Source organism: Chionomys nivalis, chromosome 25 (assembly GCF_950005125.1).
Source record: "Chionomys nivalis chromosome 25, mChiNiv1.1, whole genome shotgun sequence".
Taxonomy (NCBI): domain Eukaryota; kingdom Metazoa; phylum Chordata; class Mammalia; order Rodentia; family Cricetidae; genus Chionomys; species Chionomys nivalis.
Genome location: NC_080110.1, coordinates 24,445,950 through 24,458,204, shown reverse-complemented (window position 1 = coordinate 24,458,204; position 12,255 = coordinate 24,445,950). Strand labels below are relative to the sequence as shown.

The following is a 12,255-nucleotide window of genomic DNA, read 5'->3' as shown; positions in this document are numbered from 1 at the left end:
AATTAAAATTGAGTTTTTAAATATAAATATCAACATCAGCAGCAACTACTTTGCTGTCATGAAAATAACAAATCAAATTCCATGTAGACAGAAAATGATGAGAAATAAAGAGTTCATTCTTTTTTGTTAATTTCACAGTAAAAATATGACTGGGATCAGTATTAATTTATAGAGGGAAAGGGCTTTATTATTTTTAAAACATGATGTGTTAACTCAAACTTTAGACTAAAAATACTCTAAAGGAAATGAACTGAGGTACAGTGTTATTACTTTCAATTATATAATGAATCTAATATCATATTAATTTACATCTAAGTAGAGAAAATAAGAGTATGTAATCAGTGCTTTGAATGATAATTATAATTCCTACAATTGGCTTTCTCAAAGTAAAATTTGGAGTGAGGCGATGCAATTCTGAGGGAATGTAGAAAAATTGTGAAAAAAAAAGAAAGAAATTATTTAGATGTGACATCTTTTTTTTTGTTTTTCAGTTGTTAATGTCTCTTAGTCCTATTTTATTCTATCCTCATTTCCTTCCTCTTTATCTCTTTACCCTGTCACAGGAATTACTTTTAATTAGCAAGAAACTTCTTATGTTGTTCTTTTATATGCATTCATATAACCTTTATATTTTTCAGTTACATTGCACTTTTCATTAACATGCAAAGTAATAGGTTTTATTGGCATTTTAAAAAATGTTCTTGTTGATTCACCTCTCCCTTGTCTTCCCTCTCCTCTCCTACAGTGGCATTTTATTCAATAATAAAGAAACCAATTTATCAGAGAATGCATAGATTTGGAAAGACTTGCATTAAATGAAGTGACCCAAATTCACACAAAATGTAATATTCTATCTAGTCCACATACAAAGTTTCAGTTTGCATGTATACATATAAATGGGTGTGCTGCTCTGAATTACCTGTGAAGCTAAATAGAAGGGCATGGGGGAGGAGGAATGAGAAGCACTGAAGAAGATGTGTGGAGAGAAAGGGAGACATATGGCATGAAAGAAGAAGGATCCTGGCAGTGGCAGCAAGAATCTTCTAATGGAAAAAATTGCTTCACACCCACAAACAAGTTGGTGAATAAGAAAAGGGAAGGGTAACAGCCAAGTGATCTTTACAAACCTAGAACAACACCTATTATTTTGAAATATGATCTGTGTTGCCTTGCATTTATAAAGTGACCTGGGATCCAACAGAGTAGTTTGACTTACAGCCATGTATATTTAGCTTAACATTTTAAAGTTATTATCATAGTGTAAGGCAGAGAATCCATAAAGAATAAAATAGTGATCATATATAGAGGTACCACAGTACAGAAATAAAATGCCACTAATCAGTTAATGTTGATATGTGGGCTTTCTTATTGAATTGTCTGTCAACAAGATCTACCAACATACCACACTTGGTGATTCTGTTTGTAATTTTTATAACATATATATATATATATTTATATATATATATACATTTACGTATATATGGTATCTGCAGTAGATGCACATATGTAGATAGATGCACATTATTTGTATATAATATGTATATATGTGTGTGTGTATCTTTGTAACTATTACCTGTGCATAATCTTCAGAAGTATAGAAAATTCTTTGCAATTTTATATATGTATATATTTAAATATATAATTATCATTCTTTACTCTCCTTCTAGAACCTACTTTTCAGTGTGTGTGTGTATTTGTGTGTGTGTGTGTGTGTGTGTAGTTTGTGTGCCTGTGCATGAGGGTATATGTCCATATATATCTATATGCATGTGGAAGTCAGTAGTTGATTTCAAGTATCTTTCTCAGTCTCCATTGGATAAGCTCTCATGGTAATAGCAGTTCATAGGCAATGTTTAGAATTCTGTTCTTGGATAGGGATGGCTGCTCTTCTAGTTTTCACTCTGTTAGAAAAATACTAATTCATCTGTGTTTTCATCTCCTTACTAGTAGACTTGATAGTGTACCTTGACAGTAAGCCCTGAGTTAAGACAAAGAACACAATTTACAGTGTAGTTGTGCACATATTCATAAAACACATGTTAAAATGGATTTATCACTTTGACTTCAAACAAAATTTATTGTTACTTTGGAGAGCTAATTAAATACTCTCTCATTATTCTAGCAGAAGTTCACATATAAAAGTCAGGTTACATCTGCAGAACATTTAAATTCTTAAGAGTGAGTAGGTGCTAATACTGTTGTTAAAGCAGGACTCAAGAAATTAACAACACTGTTAAAATGCAACAGTGATTAAGGCAGACATCTCAGTGGAAGTATTTATAGTATCTGGGATGAGTTTAACAATCCTTCAAATATTCTTGTTTAACATCTGTGATATTAACTGAGGTATTCTAAATATGTCCTATAAACTCACTCTTTTCAATCTCTCTGATCAACAGGGCTTCCTTTTGTGTCAATCAAAGTAGTTTAATTCTCTGTCTCCAAGTTATTTTCAAGTGTATTCTGCTTTCAGAAGATTAATGTAACCATGTATATTTCTGGAAAATTGTTCTCATTTTAGTAAGCTGTTTCATAAAAAGACCCATGACCACATTCTTCAGAATAACTGGATCCCTCAATATACCTAAATGCAAGTTTACACACACTACCAAATTACATAGAAGGCAGCATTGGGGAAAAAGGAAAAAAAATTATAATAATGCTATGGATTGCCTAATGGCTGAATACAATTCATATTTACTTGAAATGCATGAGCTATGTCAGTGATAAATATGTAAATGCATGTACAAATTTAAACCTATATCTGTGTTATGAGGTAAAATATGCCTTCATTTCTTTATTTATAAATAATTTAGGATAGCCAGCAGAAATTTCTTCAGCTATCTTCAAATCAGGAAAATAGAGGTGATAATAATTTTCCTACTGAATAATTGTCAGCTACATTATATTTGGACATATGAGCTGTTATAGATGCCCATGGCAACTTAATACGCCTACAACCACAGGGCTGGGAACAGTGATCAATAGCACACAGTGGTTTAATCAACATGCAGATTAATGAACAGGGCCATATCCATGAGGGAACACCAGAACAAAAAACCAGTTGAGCATTTTAATTGCTAAGTTGCTGCTCAGTCTCAATTCCCCATCAATCTCCATCCATTACAACCATTGATGCAGAGCAGAAATTAAGAGGAAAACAATAACATAATGATTCATAAGTGTGAGGGTGCAAATGAACAGTTAGCTCTGGGAAAATCACTGCTGTGATTATGTCATGGTTCAGACTGCCTAAAAGATCTGACACATTATTCCCAATTGTCATTACTTCTTGGACCTGACCTGCCTTGGATTTAATAAGTTATTTTCATGAAGCTAATAGCACAGCAAAAGGATATCTGAAGAATCTTCCCTTCAACCATTTAACATAAGTTTGAATGTGATTTCTTTTAAACAGAAAGTCACAGCCAAAGAAATTAGAAGCCAGACGTATTTATGAAGTCATCTAAAATAAAATCATCTGGTAGGGGCAGAGTTTTCTCACAGTAGGATTCGTTTTTGTTTACTAGAATACCGACAATTCAGTTAACATATCTGGCTTCTTTGTCCTAGAAGATGACTTCCATGAGATCTGTAAGTACGTCTCTTGCTCTTGACTCTAGGTGCATTAGAAACTAGAAAAGTGGTTTCATGCATTTGGATTGTAATACATAGTTTACATGATCTCCTCCAATACTTATATTTTACATGATAAAAAGCTCAAACTGTTGGGAGCAATGAGACCCCAGATCCTGAATTTCTTGTAATCCCCTGATCTGAGTGCCTACAGCTGCTCTGAGCACGAGACCTTCAGGAGTTCCTGATGGCGGGAGAGTGGTTTTTGGTGGGGTTGGCTGGAGCGTGGCTATCTCTATATAATCTGCCCCCGAACACAATAAAGGGGAATTCAAGACCCGTGTCGCTGTCTGTCTGTGTGTGTTTGTGTATTTTAACCTCCAGTTTCCTTTCCTGAAGCTCGGTAACAGGGTGCCAGCACACGGAGCACAGCCACGGGGGCGCGGTGCGCAGCATCAAACTAAATGACTTTCTCAAGTTTTGCCTCCTGTAAAAAGTGAAACTAGAATTCAGAGCTGGGGTGTTCTGACTTGCAAGTGTGTGTCATTTCCTCTTTATTTGGCTAGATACTGAATATGAAATCTGGTCTTCTGAGTGGTTCTATCAATTAAAGATTTGAAAAATTTTTCATTATTGTATTAAGTATACACACAGCATATCAAACTTCTATTTCCTAGTCTATCTTAGTCTTCGACATCTTTCTTTTAGTGGAAACCAGCCCTTTAACATTGCATCTAACCTTGCATCCTTTTCTCTTTGCTAGATGGAATTTCTACTGTTGCACGACCCCAGTCTAATGTGATCTACTAAGAAATTAGAGCATCCCCAAATGTCTGGTTTCTGGAAAGGTCCTATCTTGATTTGTATGGACACTCACTTTCAGCAAATCCCTCTAATAAATCCTACAAAAGCCTGATCTGTTTCCTTCTCTTGGGATTCATACATTTCTTGGTCTTGATTTGACACTTTAGAAATTGAAAATTATGCCGGGCAGTGGTGGTGCACGCCTTTAATCCCAGCACTCTAATTATAATATCATAGTATGGTTACATCCTCCCAAATTCCATCTCCAAATATGTAGGGATTAAGGTGTCATCTGAGACGAGAGTAAAATTTCCACAGTGATTTTATTTATGTATATCACTCATTCCCTCCAAGTTCTTATATATCTAAATCCCTGCATGATATCGAAAAATGATTCGGTTCACATGGTGTGTATCTAAATTTCTCCAAATTGATTCTTTATAGGTGGATGCTTCAATTTCACCCTCAAGTCCTCAAATACCACTAAAGGCTTAATATAAACCCCGGAGCTTAATATTACTTTAAAATGCTCAGGTGATAGCTCTGGCTTGTTACTAGTTAATTTTTACACTTAAATTAACCCATATTCTATTTATGCTTTGCCATATGGCTCCTGGCTTATTACCTCTTATTTTACACATCCTGCTTACCCGGGAGATGACTGATGTCTATCCTGACTGTGCCCTCCTTCTTCCCATCATTCTGAGTTTGACTTTCCCACCTAAATTCCTACCCAGATACCAACCTGTCAACTTTTTGCTAACCAATGAGAATAATACATATTCAAAGGACGGAAAAGGATGGTTCCATAGCAATTCTCTTCTGTAGGGAGGCTTTTAAAATTCAGGAAGTAAATAAAATGCCCAAGGACCTATAAGTAAAGGAAACAAACAAGTCTTATTGAATCCCTAAAATTTACAAAACTCACAATGATCCCTCCTAGAGTATATAGGAAGAAATAATTGGTATGCAAGGGGAGACAACTTTTCCTTTCTGCTCTTCGTTACCATCTTTCTTGCATCTTTATGACTATGTCATACCTATTTTTGTTAGTCTGTGAAAGACCGCATTTTCCTTCTAGAATGCTCTGTCCTTGAGTTACTTCTTGTGATTTTTTTTCCCATGAAGACCATTTCCTCTTCTCTCACAGGTCTCCCATACACAGCAATCTCAAATCCCACACTATTATTATCAATTGGCTTGCATTTGTCTTCAGAGCATTTACGTTAATTGAACTATGCTAATCTGGGTATGTGTGGGCATGTGTGTCTGTCCTCCTCTGTGAGAAGAGATCTGCCATGGCATTACTCAAGATACACGGATCGTCATTATTGTAGTGTTGAACATTTTCCAGGTCCCAATAACTGCTGGAGGAATAAATGAAAGAAAATGAATGGTTCTTATTTAAGAAGAGGTATTTAATAACCTCTTCTGAATTTAGTGCTGAGGTCTTGAATGGGGTTTATTTACTCATTCCATTTTTTTCTTTTGAAAGTTTTGTTAACACATACATGGAAATTATTCATCTTCTCTATTCATTTTTGATTTTGAAACTCTTAAGATATGAAACCCAAGTAAGAAGGCAGAAGAATAGCATAGATTATCAAAAAGAAAGCAAGTCACCACTCCCCAAATCATGTTTTATTTCCGTTGTGTATGTGTGTGTGCGATTCTCTGATGAAACAGCCTACTATTTTGTTAGCAATAAATATGAAATCTTTTGAGTAAAAACTGGGTTAAAAATCAGCTTGTGAATGTGGGGTTTCATATTATGTTTGTCTGCTCTCTGTAAACAGGATTTAGTGCAATTACGTTGTCAAACAGTGGAGTCTCCCCAAGGTATCTAAATATAAACTGCACCATTTCCTGAATGCTTAATTCCTAGGAATAACTCAATAATACCCACAGTTTTTTCACTCTCTACTATTCTGTGTGTAGATATTTTGCCATCGTTGATACAGCAAGAGAAAAATACTTCACTACCAGACATGTTTAAACATTTACAAAATGTATTGCTTGCAATTCCATTTTCCTTCTTTTGCTCAGGGCTGATGAATTTTCAGAATAAAGATATTTGTTTGAAGGGGAAAATTCAGAATACACCAGGAGGGAAGGAATAGCATCTTGCTTGTTCATAATTTATCTGAAGGACTGACATGAAGAAGACTTTAATGTATAGTTAATAAATAAATGAGCATGTGTATACCATCAAAAAGAATAAAAAGTCAATTCAAAGTTAAAAACAACCATTTTTAACATTTTCATAGTTCTCATCCTCCTTTTCTTTTAATCATATAATGTTACTTTTATTTCACCTAAGGTTTTATTGTTCTCTCCATTTAAAATTATTTGTGAAGCAGGAACGTTATACTTCAATCAAATCCTTCCTTTTCTGCCTCTATCCACATTTGTATGTCATTACAATTCAGTTTTCTATACCCTTTAATCCTTTATCAGGACCAAGTTTATAATTAAGCCATTGAATATATTTGTGCTTTCCAATAGATATGTGTGTTGGGTTTTTTTTTTGTATAGAAACACTTTTGTTATTATTCCTTTCTGTTATTTGAACAATTACAAATAGATGACTTAATAGATATATTCAGTACTCAGTTGTTGCCTTGAGGCATTTAATGTGAAGATTTCCTACTCTATGCCTGTGGGTAAAAAGCACCCCTACTTCCTGCTTCATTTTTCTATAACATCTATATAATCTAGTAAAGGAGTACTTTTGGCTCTGAAGCACATACCATGAATGATTAGTATACCATTGTATCCGATATTGTAGAAAATGACAATGATCTCCGACATCAAGAGTCTCCCCAGGCATGCAGAAAGCAATTAAAAATCCTCATAGTTGAATGATCCAACATAGCTTACACTTCACAGTGGAGGCTGTATGCTTGGGAAATACAGAAATTTCAGCCTGGTATGTATTTGTCGATGCTGGTCACAGAAATGGTAGAAACAACCTTTATGAGGATAGAACTCCTTTGCAAATCTATGCTCATGTGTATTGGCCAGATAAATTAGCAGGCAAAAGGAAATAATCTGTTTCCTTGAAGCTCATGTAAGAAAGAGAGAAAACTGACTGCCACAACTTTTCCTCAGACATTTATAAATATTGTAGTATGCATTCACTCTTCTCCCACCAACATACACAGAATAAATTCATTTTTATAATATCTTTGGTCACATTATTCGTCTTTGGCTTCTAAGGACCTCATACAACCTCCCATTCCCTTATCCATTTGCAACAGCAGTTGTGGAGGCTGAACAGTGAGATTATTTTCTGTGAAACATGCACAATGTTACTAAGTAGAAAAATGATATGTGGCCATGGAGTTCTTGAGGAATTTGAGCCCCGTGATATCTGTACTTTCTACCGTGATTCTTAGAGACAGAATGCAGAGGAGCAGAGAGTCAGATAAAGTATTTTCTTATACTCTTAGGCACCTACTTTTTTCATTTACTATTATAAAAATCACTCCAAGACATGAGACATGCTAAAATAATACCCTTGATGCTTTTAAGGAGTGAGAATCCAAATAATAGCTAATTTAGGAGTCTTCCAAGGACCTTTCTGTGCTTCAGTCAAGATACTGATTCCAACTGTAGTCATCTCAAGGTTTGATGGATAGAGTTGATTCTGTTTGGGAATTTCATAGAGCATATAATTTATTTTGAGCAAATCTACCCATAATTCTCTCTTTTCCAGGTCCTGCTTTATTCTTCTACCATTCTTACCTACAAATTTCTTGTGCTCACTCTCTTTTAATTTTGTACCCACAGAGAAAAGTTAATACCACCTGTGTGTACATTGGTGTAGGACCATGGTCTTCATCCCTGATGAAAACTTACTCTTCCTACCTCAGCAATCTTCAATTGCCAATAAATTTTCTAATATAAACCTCCTCCCTGTGTATGCTGGGATTTTGTGTGGCTTGATGTTGTACAGGACTTTTATATTCAGTCACAGCCACTGTGAGTTCTTGTTTGCAATGGCTATGTCAAGACCAACAAATAAATTTCTGACTCATACTGACTTCATGAGCCTTCTTTAAAAACAATGCCTGACCCTTGTAGGTAAGGGTGTGATGTAAAGGTCCTATTTAAAGTTGGGTATTCTACAGTTTCTTATTCTGTTCATGTTGACCAGTCTTGGGGTGCCTTTATTAGCTACGATCTATAGCAAGAAAGGAAAGTTACTTTTTATTCAACAATTATTCAACATTTTATTAAACAAAATTGAAACATTTATCATATGTTTATTGCTTGATAATGCTTATACTGCTTGTAATTCTAATTTTTATACTTGATATTTGTTCTTATTTTATATAGTTTTATATTGGGTTTGGAACTCTCTTATTTAAACAAAAGGGGGTGCTATGGGAACTCCTTTAACCAATCGCCTTTAAGATACCAGCCCACTTTGGTGTGGTCTCTCTCTCATTTTTTTTTTCATCTTATTAATACTGTATTTATTTGTTTTTTTCTCTGTCAAACACTGAGCCAGTCACTTTCTCCAGACTTCCTGTGGAGGTACAGGAAAAAAAAAAAAACATATAGGACAGACGGGACACAAAAGAACTCTGGGAGGTGGAAGTGGAGACAGCTGCTTCACATGACGAAGAGGATGAGAAAGGCCACCATTAGGTAAAAGAGCCCAATGACCTCGGAGAGGGCAAAGCCCAGAATGGTGTAGGAGAAGGGCTGTTGCTTCAGAGAAGGCTTCTGGGCATAACCAGTGATGAGGCTCCCCAAAACAGTTCCAATCCCAGCCCCAGAGCCAGCCACCCCAACAGTAGCAACCCCAGCCCCAATGAACTTGGCGGCTGTGTCGATGTCTCTGGAAATGACACTGGTTTGGAAGCTGCGGCTAGGGATGAGTAGGTCAAAGGACAAGGGACTGACTGCCAAGCTGCTGAGGGCCTCATCTCTCCGTGTCTGTGGGTTCAGCTCCACTGCAGACAGTGGATAACTCAGCAGCTGAGAGGTGCTCCTGACCAAGGAGTAGATGGAGATGAACTTGGAACAGGCATACATTTTCAGGGGTGAGGGGCCAAGGCAAGGGAGCTGCTCCCAAGGTAGAGAAGACAGAGAGGGCTGGTGTGGACTCTTGTACTACAAACGCAGATATAAATCCCCCTGAATATTAACCTTCATCAGGCGATGAAAGAAGACAGAGACAGAGACCAACATTGGAGCACTGGACTGAAGTCTCACGATCCAAAGGAGGAACAGAAGGAGAGTGAGCACGAGCAAGGAACTCAGGACTGCGAGGGGTGCACCCACACACTGAGGCAATGGGGATGTTCTATCGGGAACTCACCAAGGCCAGCTGGCTGGGGACTGAAAAAGCATGGGACAAAACCGGTCTTGCTGAACATAATGGACAATGAGGACTACTGAGAACTGAAGAACAATGGCAATGGGTTCTTGATCCTATTGCACGTAATGGCTTTGTGGGAGCCCAGGTAGTTTGGATGCTCACCTTAATAGACCTGGATGGAGGTGGGTGGTCCTTGGACCTCCCACAGGGCAGAGAAACCTGCTTGCTCTTTGGGCTGAGGAGGAAGGAAGACTTGATTGGGGGAGGGGGAGGGAATGGGAGGTGGTGGCGGGGAAGAGGCAGAAATCTTTAATAATTAAATAAATTAATTAATAAAAAAAATACACGTATGGCAAAAAAAAAAAAAAAACAAAAAACTTGTGCAGTAACTCGCTCCCTCTCTCTCTTTCAGCTGCTGGATTCGGTTCCTGTTCCCTACTTATGTAGAGGACAGATGATCTGTGTGTCTAACCCCAAATAACAAACCCTTTATTATACTCAGTTCTGAGCTAGTGTAAAACTGCTCTATCTCATTCATCTATACCAGTCAAAGAAGCTAACAAGGGTCACAGTTAGGTAAAATTGTTGACTATTTCTCTACACTTGTAGTATATATAGAATCTTCCATCACCATGAAACCTAACCACAGATATTTACTTCCAGGTCGGTACCAGCTTAATTTCACCAGGACCTTTGATTCCTATATGTAGGTATTCAGCAATAGGATTTTACCATCATGTTCTGAAAACCAACCAAGAGTTCTGAAAGTACCCTATAATGTCACTGACAAACAACCAGAAAAGAAGTAACCCATATCTGGAAACTTTTGTTTGATAGCTTATGGTGTCTAGGAGAGGCATCATATCTACTATATGGATAATCCATTTAAATTACGTTTATATACATATGTGTACATATTTTAGTAAGTTATTTTGTAAAAGGTTTTCATGTGGCTTTTTCAAAGGTCTCTGGTGTAAGTTGCCCCTATACACATTTCCTCCTCTAAGCCGCCCTCCTATCCCCTCTCTATTTAACACTTCCTGTTCTGTTGCCTCCCTTCCTCTCTTCATAGCACCTCACTCAGAATCATTGTTTCCAACTTCATCCATTTTCCCGTGAATTTTAGAACTTCAGTTTTTTTTTCTATACAGCTGAATAGTATTCCTTTCTTTTTATGTATCACATTTTAGTTATCCACTAATTAGATTATCAACTAGATATCCACTAGATGAGCATCTAGTCTGTTTTCCATTTTCCGGCTACTGTGATTAGAGCAGCAATGACCGTGAATAAAGAACATCTCTGTCATAGGAGTAGAGTCCTTTGGGTTATGCTTAGGAGTGGTATAGCTGGATCACATGATTTATGTATTTCTGCAATTTGAGGAACTTCCACAGTGCTTGTACTAGTTTGCATTCCTACCAGCTGTGAATAAGCATTCCTTTTTTTCAATAGCCACACCATCACTTGTTATTTGATTTTTTTTTTATCTTAGCCATTCTGACTGTGATAAGATGGAATGTCAAAGAAATTTTAATTAGCATGAATATTATTGCCAAAGGTGTAGAACATTTAAAATATATGTCTCAGCCATTTGTCCTTCTTTGGAGAACTTCCGTATAGTCCCACCACTCAAAATTTTAATTCGTTTTGCTGGTGTTTATATTTTGAGTTTTTTTGTATAATCTGTTCTAATCTTCTGTCAGATGTATAGGTGGTAAAGATGTTTTTTCTCTTTCTGTAGGCTGCTTTTTCATTCAAATGATGGTGGTCTTTGCTGTCCAGAGATTTACGAAGTTATATTTCTCGCTCATTGATTTCATGACTGTGTTACTGAGTTCAACTCAGGAATTCCTTTCCTATGTCTATAAATAGATGTTTATTCTCTATTTTTTCTTATAATATATTCTTTTTATCTATCGCATTTTTAAGCAAAAGTCAACTTTACTTAGAATATCTAGTATATCCTAAAAATCTCACATCATCATTAATAATCTATCCATATTCCCCCATAGTCCCTAGTTACTTCCTTGCGGTTATATTCATTGGGTAGTTTAATCTTTTCTTATTCGGTATCGCTGCCATGCTTGAATCTGTGGCTGGCTGTTTCTTCCTTCAAACACTTGATTCCTCTGACTTCTATAACATCACACTTTCCTGAGGTGACGCATCTGTTTCTTTTTGGGACTTTTGATTTTCATGTACATCACAATCACAGTCTTTCCCCCATCTCCCTATATAGTCTTCAAATGAGGATATACTCATTCACTTTAATGACCAGCTGAAGCTGATGACGTACATCTAATCTGCATTCCAGATTTCCACCAACACCAGTGCGTTAAGTACCTATTCAACATCAGTTGGTACTGAGTCCACATTAAAACTTACATGTGTCCCAATTTCTTCCCACACTCAGCATCTTTTGGTACTCCCTCACTGTCTTACGCTAGAAACTTGAATTTTACCCTTGAATCTTTTTATTGTTCATCTTCTACTCATTAGTCCCCTTCCAAATTTATTGTAGTTTTTCATCCTTGAGAACT

The 12,255-nt window shown here is 36.5% G+C and overlaps 1 protein-coding gene across 1 annotated transcript; it reads right to left on the bottom strand.

The window, feature by feature from the left end:
- Positions 1–9,000: 9,000 nt before the first annotated feature.
- Positions 9,001–9,479, bottom strand: LOC130866623 (ATP synthase F(0) complex subunit C2, mitochondrial-like). Its single transcript, XM_057758201.1, has one exon. The coding sequence runs from the start codon at positions 9,424–9,426 to the stop codon at positions 9,001–9,003; it is 426 nt and encodes a 141-aa protein (XP_057614184.1). The 5' UTR covers positions 9,427–9,479.
- Between the last annotated feature and the right edge of the window lie 2,776 nt (positions 9,480–12,255).

Excerpts from the sequence above, each read along its gene's own strand:
- LOC130866623 (XM_057758201.1), bottom strand. The coding sequence starts at position 9,426 with ATGTATGCCTGTTCCAAGTTCATCTCCATCTACTCCTTGGTCAGGAGC.